Here is a 22,619-nt window from a genome sequence, read left to right on the forward strand (position 1 = left end):
CTGTGCCGTGGCTCTCCCGTGCAGTGGACACGCCTCCTCCATGCATCTCTATGGGAGAGGCTGGGAGGCAGTGTTCGTACCTCCCCGGCTCCCCCATAGAACTGTATGGAGACGGGGCGTCACAGTCGACCTCTAGGTCGACGCTACGTGCCTTAGCGCTCACTATGAGGGCTAATGGCGGCGCCCCGTTAAGGAGATCTCGGGGGGTCCCAGCGGTCGGACCCCCCCGCGATCAAACACTTATCCCCTATCTTGTACATAGGGGATAAGTGTATATTGCGCTGCAGTTGTCCTTTAAGCTCAACAACCAGTGACCTTCAAGCACATCAGTAGTCACCTGGATCCTGTCTGGAGCCCCCATGTTGCCTGGGAGGGCAAGAAGGTTTTTGCACCTCTTCTGACATGTGGGATCCAAAGTTATAAGAAGTTGAAATAGGCAGAGAATGAGAACAGGAGTGAGTAAAATTGTGTAACTCCTGCTACCCATGTGTGGAAAGTAGTGCTGGGTCTCTGAGGAGTCTTAGAATCTGACTGGGAATGTATGCCAAGGCAGAAATCTCTCCAGAAGAAAAGAATACCCATCTACAGGCAGCTATTTGGGGATGCTTACTCCTTATCAGCACAAAGCAGGGTGCTGGCTAGGCTGGTAAGAGGCTTGTCGACAGGGGTCAAATGGGTAAGATTTCTTCTTGAGGAGGGCGCCATAAAGGTGTGTAGAGACTTATAGGTGTTAGCACTCCACTGGGATTTCTCTTAAGAAAGAATATGCAAAGCAGCACAATCACCCCACCTTTACAGGTATCTTTCCCTTAAAGGACTACTCCGGTGGAAAATCTTACCTATAAGATCTAAAAGATGTATAAGATAAGGATCCCGGTCCTCTTCGTCTTTCTGTCGCTCACCAGAAGCTCTGTAGTTTTCAGTCTTCTGATGACGCTCGACTTCTTTTTTCAGCACTCCGCCGCCATCTTAGCCCAGTGACTCATACCTCCCATGAGTCAGCGCGGGCTCTGCCGATGTGAGATGATGCCTCCTAGCCCGGAGTCGGCTACTCCCCCCGCGCTAATCTATTCATTTATTCCGGTTTGCTGAGCTACCATAGGCATGCACACATCGTCATCGCCGCTGGCCAATAAATCAGGGGGAGGGCAGGAGCGGACAGGAAATTAGACTAATGTATTTTGGGAGATGTAGTCTTTTACGCTACACTCCATATGCACTGTACCCGGAAGTGACCGGATTTTTGGACGGGCATAGCGGACGAATGGCTGGATCGATTTGCATGGAAATGGCATCTTTGGAAAGGTAGGAGCCTAGGCTACATTATGGTGTTAAATTAGAGCATCGGAGTTGTTTCCAACTATCTTGGGAGTCTTAAAAACTGATTGAGAATGTATGCCAAGCTACAAATGTCCAAAATGCCCATCTGAACACAGCTCCCATATTTGGAGTTGTAGTTTTTGTAATAGCTGGGGAACCAAAGGCCTAGTTTTGTCTGTAGTCTATGACACTGTAAAACCATAGTAAATGTTCTTTTTATTGCTGATACAGTTGTATTGCTATCTCTTAAGATATCACTTTTGCTTAAACAAGAGAATGTATGCAAAAACACTACTGCCTACATGTTAAGTGTTTGGTCAGGAATGGATGATCTAATTCAGAGATCTTTTTTTTTCCCCCCCAAAAAAAATAAATAAATGGAAATACTGTAGCCTTCTAAGTGTTCAACAGAACCTACAGTATCTTGATGTATCGCAAAACAGAAAGAAGAAAAATAAACACATTTACTTTGCAAAGTGGGTGGAAGAGTATCAAACTTTGGGGGGAAACAATTTCCACAGCAGGTCCCCTGAAAAGAATACACTCTGTGCCGTCAGATTAAATCTGCTATTTATTTTCTTCTGCACATGTTTCCAGAGGGAAAAAGTTCAACAGGATGCATAGATTTGTAGCGTTTTGTAAATGCTGTTTCTAAAGGACACAAAAGCTCCTTCAGTGCGAAAACTGGCACAATGGGATAAAAGTGAACGAATGCCCGCATGGCCCTCACACTGTTGGCTTTGTCTAATGTCTCAGGAGCAAAAGGTATTAATTTGGACAACTAACAACCCTATGTGGTCCGACAACATAAATGGCTGTTGCCAAAAAGATGACAATAATAACACATATTAATGGGGTACTCCGGTGCTAAGACATCTTATCCCCTATCCAAAGGATAGGGGATAAGATGCCTGATCGCGGGGGTCCTGCCGCTGGGGACCCCCGTGATCTTGCACGCAGCACCCCGTTATAATCAGTCCCCGAAGCATGTTCGCTCCGTGTCTGATTACTGGCGATCAATTTTGTCACGCTCCGCCCCCTCAATGCAAGCCTATGGGAGGGGGCGTGACAGCTGTCACGCCCCCTCCCATAGGCTTGCATTGAGGGGGCAGAGCGTGACATAACACGGGGGCGGGATCGTGACGTCACAATAGTCCGGCCCCCGTGATCGCCAGTAATCAGACACGGAGCGAACATGCTTCGGGGACTGATTACAACGGGGTGCGGCGTGCAAGATCATGGGGTCCCCAGCAGCGGGACTCCCGTGATCAGGCATCTTATCCCCTATCCTTTGAAAAGGGGATTAGATGTCTTAGCGCCAGAGTACCCCTTTAACTGCCCCACGTAAATATAAACCGAGCAACACGTATTGTAAAATGGATCAATGAGTAACATTGCAATACTATCGCCATCCCAGTCCAAGGACTTACACTCAACTTGGCAAATCTCCATAGATTTGTCTTTCTGTGCGTTTTTGTCTCATGCTTTTAACCCTCACTTCTAATATATGCAGAGGGTAAATGTTGGCATTAGCAGCATTGTAGATGGCCATCGGTTTCTGTGAGTTGGTAACCAAACTGATCTAATCTCCATGGAACTATCTTTCTGGGGGGTCTCTATCCAACTCAAGCTTTCAGCCCCCACTTCAAAAGTATCTATAGGTCAATTATTAGGATTTGCAGCATTGAGGTCGGCCATGGGTGTGCAGGACTTTGCAGGTGACCTTGCCAAATCTCTATGGAATTGTCTTTTGTGGTATCTATACTATTTAAAGTGTACCTGTGAGAATAAAAGGTTCTCAAGGCCTACTAACAGTCCAGAATTTGAGTATTTTCCTTGTATTATTCAAATAGAGTAACTGAACAAAACCTGGAATATTGAGGTCCTTGAGGACTGGATTGGGGACTATTGACTTAGGTTATGTGATCCCTATGAAACTGTTTCTAGATTCTGAGCAGTGTAACCACTTTGTGGGACATTTATTAGCTGCACCAGTGGCCCCGATGCCCAAATGCCACTCATTTTTGCACCTAAATGATGAATTTCGAGCAAAGAAGGATGGAAGAGTGCACAGCCCCACATGGGAGGGGTGTTGTGTGGGAGTGGTGGGGGAGTAGGGGGCGATTTTTGAGCCAACTTGCTTTGTGACACTGAAAGTTGCAAATGTGTTCTCCAACTCTTATCTGACTGGCCACGGCATCACTAGGATTACTAAGAACCATGTGCTGCTTTGCAAATCCAGTGGACCGAAAAAGGGCAGAGCTTTATTGACGTATGGTGTACAAAAACACTGCAGTTAAAGGGGTACTCCATGCCAGAAAGTTAAAAAGATTTGTAAATGACTTCTATATAACAATCTTAATCCTTCCAGTACTTATCAGCTGCTGTATGCTCCAGAGGAAGTTCTTTTTGAATGTATTCTTTGTCTGACCACAGTGCTCTCTGCTGACACCTCTGTCCATGTCAGGAACTGTCCAGAGCAGGAGAGGTTTGTTATGGGGATTTGCTTCTACTCTGGACAATTCCTGACATGGGCAGAGGTGTCAGCAGAGAGCACTATTGTCAGACAGGAAGGAAATTCAAAAAGAAAAGATCTTCCTCTGTAGTATACAGCAGCTGATAAGTACTGGAAGGTTTAACATTTTTTAATATAAGTAATTTACAAATGTGTTTTAACTTTCTGATACCAGTTGATATAAAAAAAAAAAATTCTTCCCACTGGAGTACCCTTTAATATTCCCCCCTTATGTTCTCTTTAGAATACGTAGGTGTTATAAACATGGATGATACCTTACATACATTCTGCCTTAAGTTGTTCTACATTGAATAGCAGAACTGGACAGTGGCTTGGCTTGTGGGCCCTGTTGCAAAATCTGTAACAGGGCCCTATGTGCCAGTTATAATACTGGTCTGGGACAGATGTGATTTGGGGTTCTTTTTGGCACCAGAGCACTAGGGCGACTGCTACAAAGATGAGGAAGAAGAGGAAAATGCCTTGACGCATCATTTGCTTCTTAATGACTTAATCTCTATTGTGAAGTCCTTCTGATAATTATACTATATTAAGACTATACGTAGATTTATATGTTAACTATATATAAGGAATCGTTTTGGGAAATGACAGGTAAGGAACCAAATTTTCCACATGGATCTCAACAAAACATGAACCCAACCATCTTTGCAGGTGCGAGCTGTAAGCCATGGCTTGCCATTCATATCGACTTTGCAATATTTATTTCTCGTCGCAAGAAAGAATGTATCACTTCTCCAAACTTAGTTGACATCATACCATGGATAATATGAGTGGTCTCCAAAGATGGTCCGGGTCTCTTTATTTACAACCATAGAAGGGGCTCCTGGGACTTCTGTGCTATGATCTACATATTTACCGAGACGACTTTACATAGCATTACAACAATTGCCAGCTGTGTGGACCAGGAGGCTCTGCTCAATCTGAAGCCTTTTAGTTCCACAAATCACCACTGTTGTATTTTAGTAATAAGATTTCTCAAGCATGCTTGTGCGAACAGCAAAAGAGACGTGAGGGCTACAGAAGCTCTGAGATCATCAGATTTATCATTTGACTAACTTGAATTTATTCTGTAATATAATTATAAAACAAAATACATATATTGACAACCAAAGGCCCGTTTATGCATTGTTTTGTCATATGCACAACTAGGGTTTATTGCAAATCTCTATATCACTGGTTTTGATGCTACAAAACTAAGCTTGAAACCCCTAAGCTCTTAAAGGAGAATGCTGGTAAAAATTAACTCATCCCCTATCCAAAGGATGGGGGATAAGTAGCTAATCACGGGGGGTCCGAACGCTTGGAATCCCCAAGATCTCCGCAACGGGACCCAGCTATCAGTGAGGAGCCCATACCGGAGACGGCACACACTCCATTCATTTCTATGGGAGTGCCGAAAAGACCCGAGTACAGCACTCGGGCATTATCGGCGTTCCTATAGAAATAAATTGTATGCATGCCATCTACTAGTAGACAACACAAACTACTCACTGAGAGAGCTGGTGTCCCGTCTCGAAGACTGTGTGTGTATGTGTGTGTGTGTGTGTGTGGGGGGGGGGGGGGGGGGTCCTGTGGATAGGAAATAAGTTAATATCTGCAGGAGTTCTCTTTTAAGATAACCACATATCACTTCACATGCACAATTTAGGGGGCATATCACATTCTAAACCATCTACATTCTTTGTATAAATGAAAGTGTTACTGTCACAGAAACTTGTCAAAAGTTTTGATTGGTCAGGATTGGGTGCACTATACTAGACAGGCGCCATTAACCAGTGGTTAACAAGCACAGAAATAAAGACAAAAGACACACAGGGAATGCACAAACAAATGTGAAATCAGAGTTTTACAGGCCAGCGCTGTACCAGAGAGAGCAACTCAGTACAGATACAGAAGACAGGAGAATGATCAGGTGACAATAGCCAAGCGTCAAGAACACACAGGATTGCAAAAGCTAGGAGCAAAACAAGAGCAAGTGGAGATAAAGACAACTACTGTACAAGCAAAGCATGACAGGCCGGTTGGGATTTGTATCCACCTGAGAAGGTTATTGACGCAGAGAGGAAAGGTGATTGGCCCAGGCATCATCACAGCAATGCACGAGGCTTCAGCCAAATGCCAGAAAACGTAACCCTTCGGTCAGAACCAGGTCGAGTCATTACAGCACCATTGATGGTTGGCCCGTCCAGCTCTGCTGTCATGGTTTCTATTACAGAAGTGTAAACAAAGCCTAAAAATCTGTTAAAGTAAAAAGTATTAGTCCCATTTTGGGTTTCTATCGCCTTTACTCCTTACATTTCATCAGAATCCCATTATCAAGTACTCATCACCTTTTTTACGATCTTACAAAGATACAGGCAAGACCCATTTTATTACAAGAAAACCCCATCTCCAGTTAGGCTTACATACGTATGTAAAAAGTTCCCCAGAGTATTCCAGTATAGACCTTGTATAACTGTCTTTCGGCCAAGTGCAACACCAATGCATAACGATTATCAGGGCTCCTTACAAACAGATATTCGTTGCTGGGTCAACATGGCTGTGATGGATTCTAAAACCATATAATATACTTCCAAATAAACATATCAACCCAAACACATTAGGAGTCAGCTACTCTTTAGTCATAAACTCTTCCAACCACTTCAAGTTAGTTTTTATGATGTTTCCCAAGGTTGACCAACCAGTTGGCTCCACAACTAATATGGTCGGTTCCGTTGCCAAGTCAATACTCACACTCTTCTATCTCTGCTTTATTTCCTTCTCTTTACTGACCACAGATTAGCATTTTATTTCCAGAGTTGTTAGAGAGTCCATAACGTAAACCAGCCATAGGCTCGATACAATCACAGCCTCCACGTACAGTATTTCAGACAGGCTGTCCATTTACATAAATACCCGCAGCTAAAGTCTTCAAGCTCAAGCACTAAGTTGTCACGGAGGAACATTTTTGGAAATTGATGTCATTCATAAAGTGGATTTACTGTCTTGCCCTGGTCTTACTCAGACTGTAATGTAAATAAATATGTGTTTCACTCATCTCGGTTCTCAAACTATTTATGTATGTGTGAAGAGGGAGCTGTTTAAGCGGAGCGTTACATTTATGTGAACGTTGTCTGTCGACCATGACTGGGTGGTAATTGTTACCATTTCCATTCATCTACTGTGTGAGCTGCATCCTGTTCTTATGTCGGGAGGCTCAAACTACTCTCTTGTATGGAGGTCCCGTAGACTGTACCACTTCATAGGATTGTTTACTGTACACCATTTACAGAGTCTTTGTTTCTTTTGACTTGATTGGAATCCATCTTTTGAGATTTCTACCATCTGTTGTGCTTCTAACTTAAAGAGTGTTTTTGGAAAAATGTTTATTTCCTTCCCCCCCCCCCCCCCCCCCCCCAAATGAAGCAAAAAAGAAATGACTGTACTGTAGGATTTCAGGAGAAGTATGACAGGTTTATAGGAAGACCCAGTCGTCTGAATCTGTATTTTAGCTATTTAGAAACAATGACGCACAAAATGATGTATTGCACATTTGGTAAATTATATCCTGCAAGGTTCTAAAGCAATAAGCATAAGAAAGAAATAAAAGAATAAAGGTATAATAGTTTGCAGTTTACTCATGAAGACAACCCCTGATCATATGCTCTGTTAGGGCAATGGACACTAGGGCGGCTTGTTTTTCTGCTTTTTTTCTCTAAACGAATCCTAATACCCAGCAAAAGTGTCCCAACCATAAGGGCAACTCAAGTAGAAAATTTGGTTCCAATGGGACAATATATTTCGTCTTCACTAAGAGCTTCATGTTTTACATGGGAAATTTACGTTGGATTGTGCCGAACATCATTCTTTTGCAGTAACTCACCCACTTGATGATGTAGTGTATGAAGTGACCCAGAGCCCACCACTTGGAGGTGGCTGCATTTCGAGCTCCTCCCAAGCCCTACCCAACCATCCAACCATATGTAGAGCTGGTGCGACCTTATCTGAGTCGTCTTTAGCTAAAAAGATGACAAATTGACCCTTATGGTCAAATTTGGGCAAGGCCTGCCTGAATAAGAGAGTAGATAGACTTTGTTGATGACGTTGCTCTTGACCACATACTCTCACGGACACCTCCACTGCCACTATATGGCATGGCTATTTAGTGACCACCCTGGCACTGTTATCAGGCAGGGAAAGCTTGTCTAACAGTTGATCAACTTCTTAACTTTTTTTTTACTATACAAAAAGTTTTTATTCATTGACAATTGATTTTATGGATTTTTTATCTTCCACAAATTCCTCCCCGTACAAATTCCTTATAGATTAAATATGGTCAGAATTATATATTTATTTCATTTACAGGATTCTCGGTTGATCTGAACAATATTACATTGCTTATCCATTTTACTTTTAAGGAAATGTGTCATCAGAAAATTACCTGTTGTTTAAATCAGGTTTTTATGTTAAACGTATTTTTTAAGAATTTTGGGTGATTTTTTTATTCTTTATTTTTTTTTTCCATTTTCCATTTTGTGATCGTAACTTTATAATTATAATTATTCTGAAATCTTGCAGTTGTCATTCTGATCACTAGGACTAAACTAAGTGGAGACTTCCTGTTCTGTACAGATCATTGCCCAGTAATGCCTTTCTTCTCAGGAGCACAGTGAAAGGTGACACCAGTATATAGATAACACTGGATCCACCACCATTCAAAGGAGAGATCAGACTCCCCCTCCTTGTAGAATGCCTGATGAAGCTGCACATGTGCAGTGAAATGTGTTGCATGTTGGTCCATTAAACTTACCATTACTGCTACATGTGGAGTTCCTGCTTGGGGCTGTGTCATTCCTGCTATTTTCTCTAAAGTATTTTCATATTGTGTCTCCCTGTAGAATGACACCTATAAAGGTCACAGAGAATGCTCAGGAATGTCTTCAATGCATGTGAATGGGAGAGCTCCTGTTTATTGTTGTCTATGTCCATGGGTCCTGCTGTAAAGCATACCTCTAATTGCTGTTATAATTAGCTCCTGCAAAATGACCCCCCCCCCTATAAAAATGTACAAAAAAAATTGTAATAAAAAAAAATGACAATTGAAAAATAGAAACCGATTAGAAAAAAGAAAAATCACGACAACATATTCCATTTAATTTTATGGCCTACTTATGCACCCCTGTCATCTCTCTGCTGCACCTGACGTCCGTATAGAGCGCCGGAGGCATGTGATGTCACGGTCACGCCTCCTCAATGCAAGTCTATGGGAGGGGGCGTGACGGCCGTCACGCCCCCTCCCATAGACTTTCATTGAGGGGGCGTGATAGTGGCGTCACGAGCCTCCGCCCCGCATCGCCCTATCATCCGTTCCGTACATCGCTCCGTGCATCAGATGTCTGGGGTGCTGCAGCAGAGATCACGGGGGTCCCCAGCAGTGTGACTCCCACGATCAGACATCTTATCCCCTATCCTTTGGATAGGGGATAAGATGTCTAAGGGCAGAGTACCCCTTTAAGCCACAGGTGGTAATGCCTCAATCTTAAAATTTGTAAGAAAAAACAGCCTGAAAAAAAGTATAATTTACGTCTTTTACTTTTAAAGAGAAACCACCTTAGGTTTACATTAGGCATGGTATTGAAGGTGCGCAGAATGTAATCTACGACTACGAGGCTCCATAAACCTGTTTGGGGTTTTCATGGGCGTAAGTGGTGAGAAGGTCTGATTTGTGACATATAAATACGGCGAGATGAAGTGTTTGAATCTGGACACATGTCATAATAACTCCACTTATATTTTCATTTTTTTTTTTTTTGCTCTCAGTAATGGGCATTAGAGCCCTCACATTGATGTGTTATTGTACTGACATCACTTACTGTGTGAGAACAAGTGATACATTATAGACATGGATTTTTGATCCTTTCGTCTGGTAGACTATGGTATGCATGACAAAACAGAGTTGTGGAGCACACCTAGTGCCCCCCATGTGATTTACCCACAGAGCAACTTACTACTGAAGTCATGTTCTGCTGAGGACTCAAAATTAACCCGCGAGTCTAGAGTGGTGGTCTCCAAACTGTGGCCCTCCAGACTTCAAAATTACATCTCCCAGCATATTCGGACAGTTTTACAACAGCTCCCAATTTATTTTCTGCCCCAAAGTTTGGCATCTATAGTTCTTTTCTTGGCTTTGCGTTTTGCATGATTTTTTTTTTTAAAGGGGTACTCCAGAAGGGAAAAAATTTTTCAAATAAACTGGTGCGAGAAAGTTAAACAGATTTGTAAATTACTTCTATTTAAAAATCTTAAACCTTCCAGTACTTATCAGCTGCTGTATGCTCAAGAGGAAGTTGTGTTGTTCTTTCCAGTCTGAACACAGGGCTCTCTGCTGCCACCTCTGTCCATGTCAGCAACTGGCCACAATAGAAGCAAATCCTCATAGCAAACTTATTCTGCTCTGGACAGTTCCTGACACAGACAGACGTGGCAGCAGAGAGCACTGTGGTCAGACTGGAAAGAACTACACACCTTCCTCTGGAGCATACAGCAGCTGATAAGTACTGGAAAGATTAAGATTTTTAAATAGAAGTCATTTACAAATCTGCATAACTTTCTTTCACCAGTTGAGTTAAAAAAAACATTTCCTCCTCCGGAGTTCCCCTTTAACAAACCTCATGCAAAATGCAATGCCAAGAAAAGAACTATAGATGCCAAACTTTGGGACAAGTTGATATAGAGTGTTTTTTTGCCTTTGGATTACCCCTTTAAGGGTGCGTTCCCACAGGGCGTATACGCAGCGTATTTGACGCTGCGCAAAATTTATGGAAATACGCTGCGTATTCCTTGCTCACTATACACACATTGCTTTCTGGCGGCAGCCCTATGTGTGCAGTGAGTTTTGGAGGCGGAGCCGCGCGTCACAGACACTCCAGCACACGGCCCCGCCTCCAAAACTCACTACACACATAGGGCTGCCACCGGAAAACCCTGTGTGTATAGTGAGCAAGGAATACACAGCGTATTTCCCGCTGCTGCCATACATTTTTTGCAGCGTCAAATACGCTGCGTATACGCCCTGTGGGAACGCACCCTTAGACTTTATCTGCCCAAAACCAAGCAGCTTTGCAAAAGCTAAAATTAATTTGCTCTCTCTGCAGTAAAATTGACAGCTTTTACTGCTGTATACTTCAGAGGAAGTTGTGTAGTTCTTTCCAGTCTGACCACAGTGCTCTCTACTGCCAACTCTGTCTGTCTCAGGAACTGTCCAGAGTAGAAGCAAACCCCATAGAAAACCTCTCCTGCTCTGTACAGTTCCTGACATGGACAGAGGTGTCAGCATGGTGGTATATAGGTCCCAAGATGTTATGGTTCAATCACTCTTTACTTTTGTATATATAAATTAGATATATTAAATAAAACTATACAGTCTAGTAAATGGCGTTCATCTGCATTACCAGACACAGCCTCTACACAAGAGTTGCGCTGTTTTTAGATCAACGGCTATTGAGTTCCATGTAGATTACTTTTTATTTTCTTCAATGAGCGGCACCAAATGATTTTTGTTTTTTTTAATGAAAAGTATTTATATGTTTTTAGTTATCAAATGCCTATTTCTATTTTTAGCTCCAAATCGGAAGCCAACTCTGAAGACCAGGGGACAGACACCCCTTCATTGAAGTATTTTGACCATATGCCATCCACCTCATCTTTCCCCAATGATCCTGATGATGAGATGTTGCCACCGCACCTCCTATTACCAGACAGCATTAGCCAATTAGAAGAATTCGGGAAGCAGAACAATTGGCACAGGAAACACCACAGAAGCCATCGCAGGCGGCAGTTCAATGACCTCTGGGTCAGGTTGGATGACAGGTTTGTAACTTTTTGGAATTCCATTAAAAGAGGAGGTCAAGTCAGCGCAGTTTTGTCATCCAAGGTCATTTTTCACAAATGCGTACATCCACTGAGAGTTCTCATGTTGTAGCGAAGGGTCCCAAATTTAGTGTAGAAGTCTCCATTTTTACAAAGTAGGCGATAATGTTTCATACCATAAAGATTTTGTAGAGTGGGTAGCACCTTGAGGGAGCTGTGATGGATTTTCTCGTAAGAGACCAACAAAAAAGACATATGAATCAGTGGTGGATGGCTTAAGTGGGTAAGCAAAAAGGTGCTGTCTTAAATGGGCACTGTCATTAAAACTACTTTTTGCTATTGCACTTATGGTAAATAAAAAATATTTCTAGTGTACTTTGTTAAAAAAAATGAAGTTTTCTATGTTTTATTTGTGTTTTTAAAAAGCTACCACTAGGTGTCCCCCTACTTGTCCAGAGCAAATTTCCCTCAGTCTCTTGCACAGACTTTGGACTCCTGCTGGCCTGGCAGAAGTCCAAAATCATGAAATGGGGTCTGGAGTGTTGATGGGGGGGGGGAGTGCAGCCTTAGCCAATCATAGCTGATCTCACACACTTAACTGCTCTGGGCTGTGTGTAGCAGAGTGAGGGAGGAAGTTCTCCCCTGTATGGCTTCAGATGATGTCACGTCTGCTGGGTAATGCCCCTTCCCAGTCTGTGAATCTGAGACTGAGCAGAAAATACAGAGAAATATCAGAGCAATAATAAAAATAAAGGCAGGGGTGGTTTATCAAGATGGGGACAGTGAACTAAGAGGATTTAAAAATTGTACAAGATCATGACAGGTACTCTTTAAGTCCATGGTAGTGGTCTCAAACTGTGGCTCTCCAGATGTTGCAAAACTTCAACTCCCAGCATTGTTGGCTGCCCGGGCATGCTGGGAGTTGAAGTTTTGCATCCTCTGGAGGGCCATAGTTTGGGACCACTGGTTCATGGGGTGCCAAAAAGAGGTTGTCGAAGTCTGCAAATCTAAGGAGCATTGATGGAGAAGGAAAATTTGTTATGAAGTATTGGGAGAATAGGGACGGTGGTAGGACACAGTAGGGAAGTTTCCTACTTTATTTGGTAGGATTAGGTTGGACTTGGTTAGAAAGTGTAAAAATAATTCAAGTAAAATATATTCTTAAATATAATGTTGATGTAGAGATGGGATCATTTCACTGAATCTGTTTCCTGTCATTAGAATTTGTTGTTGGATTTGATTCAAATACATTTGGTTCCAATCAAAAGCGCCCATATTGTCCTAAAAAGTCCTGTATGACACTCGTGAGGTCTCGTAGGTTTCAGTTTTTTTATATTTATCCATTGTAGGGTAGAGCTCCCAGTAGCAGTACAGTATAGACCTTGATGGACAAGGCAAGAGATACAGTGATCCCTCAACTTACAATGGCCTCAACATACAATAGTTTCAACATACAATGGTCTTTTCTGGATCATTGTTACTTGAAACCAGACTCAACATACAATGCTACAGACAGTCCAGATCTGTGAAACGTGTCAATGGCTGGAAGAACCGACAAATCAGAATGGACATTCACTGGTAAGATGCCTGCATTACTGAAGCATATGCACTGACTGGCTGTCTGGTAGCAGTGTATCACCCCCTACAGTACAGGGAGGTATTACATGTTCTGTACTCTTTACCTGTGCCAGGGTTAGGTGTTCCTTTGGACACCAGGTAAGGACGTCTCCTTTTTACTTTTTTAGGACACTGTGTGTACTGTACAGGACCCTGAAGAAGCTCCTGTCCTCTACATAGACAGTGATTACAGCTCCCAGCAGATCTTTATTACTTTTATATGTAAGGAATTGCTTTATCTCTATTTGTTATGTACTTATTTCTATTTAATCCTCACTTTTATCCCTATTTTTGATGACATTTTTGTGGCTTCAGAACCATTTACCAGGTTTCCATATAGTTATGGTCTCAACATACAATGGTTTCAACACACAATGGTCGTCCTGGAACCAATGAATATGGTAACTTGAGGGACCACTGTATATGACAATTTAGTTTTAGTAGTAGCGGCTGCCTTTTTGAGAATTTTGTTTCGGACTCTCCTAATCGCAGTATTTTCCAGGAATTTTAACAAGTTTGATTTATGCCAAATGGATTTGTTTCCTTCTCTTAGACAATTTACCAAAGGTAAAGCACAACGGAAGAAGCTTATTTGCATCTTAATATTTAAATCAATGGTCCCCAACCCAGTCCTCAAGGACCTCAACATTCTGTGTTTTTCCAGTTACTCCATTGGAATAGAACTAGGAAGAATTAAAATCCTGAACTATTGGTTACCTTGAGGACTGGGTTGGGGACCTCTGGTCTAAATAGCATGTACAGGGCATGCACCCACAACATTGCATGAAAAAAAAGTGATATATATATATATATATATATATATATATATTTTAGAGATGAGCAAATTTTTTAAAAATTTACCGTATTTTTTGCCCAATAGGACGCACCGGCGTATAAGACGCACCCAATTTATAGGTGCAAAATCTAAAAAAATAAAGATTTTGAACCCAATAGTGGTCTTCAACCTGTGGACCTCCAGATGTTGCAAAACTACAACTCCCAGCATGCCCGGACAGCCATTCGGGCATGCTGGGAGTTGTAGTTTTGCAACATCTGGAGGTCCGCAGATTGAAGACCACTGCATAGGAGGTAATACTTACGTGTCCCCGCTGCTCCGGACCCGTCACCGTTGCCCTGGATGTCGCTCCATCGCTGTCGCCGTGTCCCCGTTGCTCCGGAACATCTCTGCTGCCGGCCGGGTATCCTCGCTCTCCGTCGCCGCCATCACGTCGTTACGCACGCCTGCGCACATACGCGCCGACGTGATGACGAGGAAGGAGAGCGCCGCCCATACAGGGGATCCCTGAACGGAGAAGACACCGAGGAGGCAGGTAAGGTCCCTCCCGGTGTCCTGTAAGCACTAACCCGGCTAGTCAGTCAGGCTGTTCGGGACCGCCGCGGTGAAATCACCGGGTTAGTGTCACTTTCCCTTCAGACGCGGCGGTCAGCTTTGATCGCTGCGTCTGAAGGGTTAATACAGGGCATCACCGCGATCGTTGATGTCCTGTATTAGCCACGGGTCCCGGCCGTTGATGGCCGCAGGGACCGCCACGATAGGGGTGTATTCGCCGTATAAGACGCACCGACTTTTTCCCCCCAGTTTTGGGGAAGAAAAAGTGCATCTTATACGGCGAAAAATACGGTAATTCGGCCAATTAGCCAAATTTTCTGGAAAAAATCGGTCCGGTCCGAATTTATATGCGACGATTAAAAACAGCTATTTCTGGGCTACAGAGAGCCTCAATAGGGGTATAGAACACTTTGCCTTGCCGTAAGATACATAGGGAGTATGCTGTGTTAGTGAAATAATACTGTTATTCAGTATGACATGCAAATTAAAGGTGTCGCTATAAGAATCACTGTCGCAGAGTGGCTGAATGACACAGCGTAGAGGTGGCATCAGTGTGAGGAGAACATATAGTGCCTGGCAGTGTTTGTAGATTGACATAGGGAAAGGTTCCTGAGTGGGGCCGCCCTTTTTAGAGAGAATAACACTTGCCAAGAAGGGAATTAATAATGTGAGAGTAGGGCCTTACAGGGGAAGTTTTTACCCCCACCGGTTACAATGGACTATACCTTGCTCCCTTCCACCTTTTAGAGGTCTTTGCATCACATCAGTACTTGGTGGTGTAGGTGGCACATGGTGTTTTTTGCACATCTTTCCTTTTCTTAGATATAAAAAAAATTGGGGTCCATAATTTTTTTTCCTAAGAATAGTTACGTTTTAGCTAATGCATAGCCTCAACACTTACTTGTGGTCTGATGTGGAGGAATTTCTGTAACTTGGGAGCAGCACCTTAAATATGTTTTGCACTATCCATATTTGTGAAGTGTTGGTGTGGCATCATGGTCAATCTACTCTGAGGCATTTTTGGGTGGAAATCCTGGCTGATCCATGCCTGATTCATCTTCACAAAGGTCAGTCTCCCCACATTTTTCGTGGACAGACGAGTTCTCCTTGGGGTTACAATGGCCCCCGCCTCACTAAACACCCGCTCTGATGGCACACTACTGGCCGGGCAAGACAGCTTTTCCAGGGCAAACTCTGCTAGTTGCGGCCACAAATAAGTTTGGCTGGCCAGAAGTCCAGCGGATCTTCAAGGTTTGTTGGCAGGGTCATGTCAAGGTATGCCACCACCTGCTGGTTTAGGTCCTGCTCCATGTCTACCTGCTACTGATGAGTTGCTTCACAATGCGGTTGAGGAAATCTACTCATCAGCGACTGTAGACTCAGGCTGCTGCTGATGGAGCTGGTACTGCTCCTGCCACCCCACCCCCTCCCCAGCAGGCATCGCAATGGGTGGTGAGCGCAGAGGCCCCCAGACCTGCGAGAGGATGGAAGATGGTGCAGATAGGCATCTGCCAATTGACTACATAGGATGTCTCTGTAGTAGGTCAGTTTGTCCTCCCTCTCAGTGGGTGTAAAAAAGGCCCCCATTTTGTGCCGGTAGTGAGGGTCCAATAAGGTGGAGAGCCAAAAGTCATCCTGCTGTTGAATGGTGACAATTCAGCGGTCGCTACGCAAGCAAGTGAGCATGCTTCGGGATGCCATTCTGACGCTGCAGCTCAAAGAGGGTATGCTTTGCGGTGTATGAGTGGCTGAAGTGCATGCAAAGTTTCCTTCCCATTGTTAGGATGTATTGCAGATGGGGGGACCACTTCAGGAACCGCTTGACAACCAGATTGAACACGTGTGCCATGCAGGATGCATGGCTCAGGCTTCCTTGTCGTAGTGCAGACAAGATGTTCATCCAGTTGTCGATCACCATGGTTCCTATTTCCAGTTTTCATGATTCAATTTCTTGATGAATGACTTTTAGCAGTTCCTCCTTTGTGTGACTCCGTTTGCCAAGGCAAACCATGTGAAGAACAGTGTGACACCGCCGTGCCCTGCACACATGGTATGTTGGAGGGGCACTGAGACTTGTCCGTGCAGTGGAGGCTGAGGACACGGGGAGGATGAGGAGGCGGAGTAGCACACTTTCACAGGACCAACGGCCTAAGAGTGTGGAGGCGGAGGCGGCGTGAGCTGTCCAAGTTGCTGTTGGGGCTGTGCAGGAACCATATTTACCCAGTGGGCCATAAAGGACATATATTGTCCCTGACTGTAGTTACAGCTCCACACGTCAGCACTGCCGTGCACTTTGGTACACACCGACAGGCTCAAGGACTGGCCCACCTTCTGTTCCACAAAATTGTGCAGGACTGGCACTGCCTTTTTTTGCAAAGAAATGATGGCTTGGGAATCTCTACCTCGGCTCGGCACGAGCCATCAGTTCTCTGAAAGGTGCAGAGTCCACCACTTGAAAAGGGAGGGACTGCAGCAGCAGCAACTTGGACAGGAGCACCTTCAGCTTCTGTGCCGTTGGATGAGTGGGCGCATACTGTTGTCTCTTGGACATGGCTTTGCTGATGGATTGCTGGCAGAATGACTGATTCGAAGTAGGAGGAGCAGGAGCATCTGAAGCGACAGAAGACTGGTATGACAGACAGCTCCCTTCGGCTGAGGTGGTGGAGCCTTGGCTGTCTGAAATAGGGAACAGCGTGCCACAGGGTGATGCAGCAGCCTGGACCGCCGCATCGGAGCCACGGTTCTCCTAGGCCGCTTTATGGTGACACTGCATATGTTGATGCAGGGCCTAGGTGCCAACATTGGGACCCTGGCCACGCTTCACCTTCTGCCGACACATCTTGCATGTGGCACACCTCCGAGTAGCTGATTTTCCCCCCAACAGCCTGCACTGATTGACTGCTATGGCCGCCGACTCCTGGAATTCCTGTTCCACTACCTCCCGGGAAGGTAGGCTGCCACAAAGCAGGTGGTCTACCCCGGGCACGTTTGGCTCCAGACTTCCCACTTCTGCCCCCATGCTGACTCCCAACCATGCTACCACCTTGCTGGCTCAGCTGCTGCCTCACAGGCAACCGGCAACCCTCTTCTCCTGATGTTGATGATGCCCCTTCTGCACTCAGCTCCCAAGTGTGATCGGCTTCATCATCATTGCATTGTGTCTGCACGTCACTGATGTCCTCCTCAGGTACCTCAACAGTGTCTGCTTCAGAAGCCTGAACGCTCGCAACACCACCTCCCATGCCATTCTCCTCATCACTATGTGATGTCTCCTCCACTCCTTGGCTGGGCAGTAGCTGCTGACTGTCCTCTAGTAGATCATCCTCACTAAATGGTGGAGCTGAACCCACAGCATACAAAACTTCTGTGGGGGAGGACATGGATTGCTCCCGGGTCATGCCAACTGAGGGTTGTGTCTGAGTCAAGACACGACCGCTAGCTGATACCGGGAGCTCAGGCCTCTCGCTGCGACTCCTGCTGCTACTTGCACCTATTCAGCTGCGACCTCTGCCTGCGCCTGATGAATTTAGGCCTCTGCCACTCCTCTGTGCCGGTCCCGGCACTTATCTGCCTGACATAATTAGTGCGTATATGAGGGGAGGACAATACACTCCACTACGATTAAAACAGTATTTATCTACAACACCAGCAGGTGTGTACTTTTTGCTGGCACTTCACAGTAACTAGGCGCTTAGTACTATAACAGGAACAAAATGGTTCACCACGTAGATGTACGCACGTGGTATGCACTTATGAGGGGAGTACACTATGCTCTACTACACTTAAAACAGTATTTGCCTACAACACCAACAGGTGTGTACTTTTGACTTGCCTTTCACAGAAGCTAGGCCCTTAAGACTTTAAAAGGAACAAAATGGTACATCACGTAGATGTATGTACGTGCTATGCACTTATGAGGGCAGTACAATACACTCCATTACGCTTAAAACAGTGTTTGTCTACAACACCAGCAGGTGTGTACTTTTGGCTGGCCTTTCACAGTAACTAGGCCCTTAGGACTATAACAGGAACAAAATAGTACACCACGTAGATGTACGTACGTGGCATGCACTTATGAGGGGAGTACAATACGCCCCACTACTCTTAAAACAGTATTTGTCTACCTACAACACCAGCAGGTGTGTACTTTTGGCTGGCCTTTCACAGTAACTAGGTCCTTAAGCCTTTAACCCCTTAAGGACTGTTTTTTTTTCCGTTTTTGCATTTTCGTTTTTTGTTCCTTGCCTTTAAAAAATCACAACTCTTTCAATTTTGCACCTAAAAATCCATATGATTGCTTATTTTTTGCGCCACTAATTCTACTTTGTAATGACATCAAACATTTTGCCCAAAAATCTACGGGGAAACGGAAAAAAAATTATTGTGAGACAAAATAGAAAAATAAAACGCTGTTTTGTAAATTTTGGGGGCTTCCGTTTCTACGTAGTACATTTTTCGGTAAAAATGACACCTTATCTTTATTCTGTAGGTTCATATGATTAAAATTATACCCTACTTATATAGTTTTTATTTTGTTGTACTTCTGGAAAAAATCATAACTTCATGCAGGAAAATGAATACGTTTAAAATTGTCATTTCTGACCCCTATAACTTTTTTATTTTTCCACGTATGGGGCGGTATGAGGGCTCATTTTTTGCGCCGTGATCTGAAGTTTTTAACGGTACAATTTTTGCATTGATAGGACTTTTTTTCGCGTACGACATTGACCGTGCGGTTTAATTAACAATATATTTTTATAATTCGGACATTTCCGCACGCGGCGATACCACATATGTTTATTTTTATTTTTATTTACACTGTGTTTTTTTTTATGGGAAAAGGGGGGTGATTCAAACTTTTAATAGGGGAGGGGTTAAATGATCTTTATTCACTTTTTTTTTTTCACTTTTTTTTTGCAGTGTTATAGCTCCCATAGGGACCTATAACACTGAACACACTGATCTTTTACATTGATCACTGGTTTCTCATAGGAAACCAGTGATCGATGATTCTCCGTTTGACTGCTCATGCCTGGATCTCAGGCACTGAGCAGTCATTCGGCGATCGGACAGCGAGGAGGCAGGTAGGGACCCTCCGGCTGTCCTGCAGCTGTTCGGGATGCCGCAATTTCACCGCGGCTATCCCGAACAGCTCCCTGAGCTAACCGGCATGCTTTCACTTTCACTAAAGGGTTAATAGCATGGGGGCTAAGGGCTATTAGCCAGGGGTCCCGGCCGTTGTTAGAGGCCGGGCCCGACCCGCTATGACGCGGGGCCACGCCGTGGTCCCACGTTATAGATCGGGAGCGGACGCATGACATTCCAGTACATCATGTGTCCTTAAGGGGTTAAAGGAAAACTGTCAGCTTGCTACCCCCGCACTAATCAGCAGTACTGGCTGGTAGTGTAGGGGACGCTGATCAGTTTGATGCCTACCGTGCCAGGATCCGCCCCACTGTTGGGCCGAAATCTTTGATTTTATTTATATGCTAACTAGGTGCTAACTGGCACTGAAGGGGGAACTGGCAATCTGACGACAGCGCCGCTTGTCCGCAGCGCCGGCCAGCTCCTCAATATTCCTCCCCCCCCTCCACCTCTCCCTCTTCATTACAGAGCAGGGAGAAGAGGCTGAGGGAGAGGAGGAATATTGATGAGCTGGGCAGCGTTTCAGACTAGCGGTGCTGACGTCAGAGTGCCAGTTACCCTGCCTGTGCCAGTTAGCACCTAATTAGCATATACAGAAAAACAAAGATTTCGGCCGATATATATATAGTACAAGTGATGTAGGACGGAATTAGGATTCCGAAAGAGATTGGTCTAGGAATGGTTCTATTTGCTTGTTTCTGTATGTATCTGTTATGATTCGGCTAGCTGGATGTGGATCCACTGTGTCAGCGAGGGATTGGCGTGGACCGGTTCTAGGGATGCTACTGGTTTTCTCCAGAGCCCGCCGCAAAGTGGGATGGTCTTGCTGCGGCGGTAGCAACCAGGTCGTATCCACCGGCAAGGGCTCAACCTCGCTGACTGCTGAGAAGGCGTGGGACAGAAGGACTAGACAGAGGCAAGGTCAGACGTAGCAGAAGGTCGGGGCAGGCGGCAAGGTTCGTAGTCAATGTGGATAGCAGAAGATCTGGAACACAGGCTTTGGACAACACTAAACGCTTTCACTGGCACAAGGCAACAAGATCCGGCAAGGAAGTGCAGGGGAAGTTAGGTATTATGGACAGGGAGCAGGTGGAAGCTAATTAGGCTGATTGGGCCAGGCACCAATCACTGGTGCACTGGCCCTTTAAATCTTAGAGAGCTGGCACGCGCGCGCCCTAAGGAGCGGAGCCACGCGCGCCAGGACGTGACAGCCGGGGACAGGGACAGGTGAGTGACTTGGGATGCGATTCGCGAGCGGGCGCGTCCCGCTATGCGAATCGCATCCCTGCCGGCAATGTCAGTGCAGTGCTCCCGGTCAGCGGGTCTGACCGGGGCGCTTCAGAGAGAGGAACGCCGCAAGCGCTCCGGGGAGGAGCAGGGACCCGGAGCGCTCGGCGTAACAGTACCCCCCCCCCCCTTAGGTCTCCCCCTCTTTTTGTCGGGATGTTTCTTCATCCGGGATGAGGCCTGTACGAGGGATTTTTGAGTCTCTTTCCAGATGGTGGAGAAGTCCCGGGAAACCTCATCAACAGTGGGCAAACCAGAAGGCGTGGGAGTGGGGAGGGGGGGAAGAGGGTGTAGCTGGGCACGGGGCAAAGTGTTACCAGGAGGAGGGCTATGAGGAGGAGACACAGCATAGTCCAGATAGGCCGTGAGGCATTTTTTATGGCAAGAAGCCCCCCAGCTCTTGATCTCCCCGGTGGTCCAATCAAGGGTAGGAGAGTGGTGTTGGAGCCATGGCAGACCAAGGAGGACTTCAGAGGTGCAGTTGGGCAAAACAAAAAGTTCAATTTTTTCGTGATGCCGTCCAATACTCATGAGCAGGGGTTCTGTGCGGTAACGCACGGTGCAGTCCAATTTAACTCCGTTGACCGAGGAAATGTAGAGCGGCTTGAGAGGCGGGTCATCGGGATGCAGAACTTATTCACCAAAGAGGCCAGAATAAAATTTCCAGAAGAACCAGAGTCCAAGAAGGCCGCGGCAGAGAAGGAGGAGTTGGCAGAAGGAGAAATCCGCACAGGCACAGTGAGACGTGGAGAAGCAGACTTCGTACCAAGAGACGCCACACCCACGTGAGCTGGGTGCGTGCGTTTCCCAGACGTGGAGGGCGGATAGGGCAATCCACCAAGAAGTGTTCGGTACTGGCGCAGTACAGACATAAATTGTTATCCCTACGGCGAGTCCTCTCTTCAAGGGTCAGGCGAAACCGATCCACTTGCATAGCCTCCTCGGCGGGAGGCACAGGGGTAGATTGCAAAGAATACTGTGAGAGAGGTACCCAGAGATCAAGGTCTTTTTCCTGGCGGAGCTCCTGGTGTCTCTCAGAAAAACGCATGTCAATGCGGGTGGCCAAATGGATAAGTTCTTGCAGGTTGGCATGAATCTCTCGTGCGGCCAGCACATCCTTGATGTTACTGGATAGGCCTTTTTTAAAGGTCGCGCAGAGAGCCTCGTTATTCCAAGATAATTCGGAAGCGAGAGTACGAAATTGGATGGCGTACTCGCCTACTGAAGAATTACCCTGGACCAGGTTCAGCAGGGCAGTCTCGGCAGAAGAAGCTCGGACTGGTTCCTCGAAGACACTACGGACTTCAGCGAAGAAGGACTGGACAGTGGCTGTGGCAGGATCATTGCGGTCCCAGAGCGGTGTGGCCCAAGACAAAGCCTTTCCAGATAGAAGACTCACTACGAACGCCACCTTAGACTGTTCTGTAGGAAATTGGTCCGACAACATCTCCATATGCAGGGAACATTGAGACAAGAAGCCACGGCAGAGTCGGGAGTCCCCATCAAATTTGTCCGGCA

General features: G+C 45.4%; 1 protein-coding gene across 1 annotated transcript in view; it reads left to right on the forward strand.

The window, feature by feature from the left end:
• TRABD2B (TraB domain containing 2B) overlaps nucleotides 1-22,619 on the forward strand; it is a 284,981-nt gene that overhangs the window by 239,819 nt on the left and 22,543 nt on the right. Inside the window, exon 6 of the mRNA XM_056532416.1 lies at nucleotides 11,453-11,701. Coding sequence (XP_056388391.1) covers nucleotides 11,453-11,701 — 249 coding nt within the window. The remainder of the gene's footprint in view (nucleotides 1-11,452; nucleotides 11,702-22,619) is intronic.

This window comes from Hyla sarda, chromosome 7, assembly GCF_029499605.1.
Source record: "Hyla sarda isolate aHylSar1 chromosome 7, aHylSar1.hap1, whole genome shotgun sequence".
In the NCBI taxonomy this organism is placed as follows: domain Eukaryota; kingdom Metazoa; phylum Chordata; class Amphibia; order Anura; family Hylidae; genus Hyla; species Hyla sarda.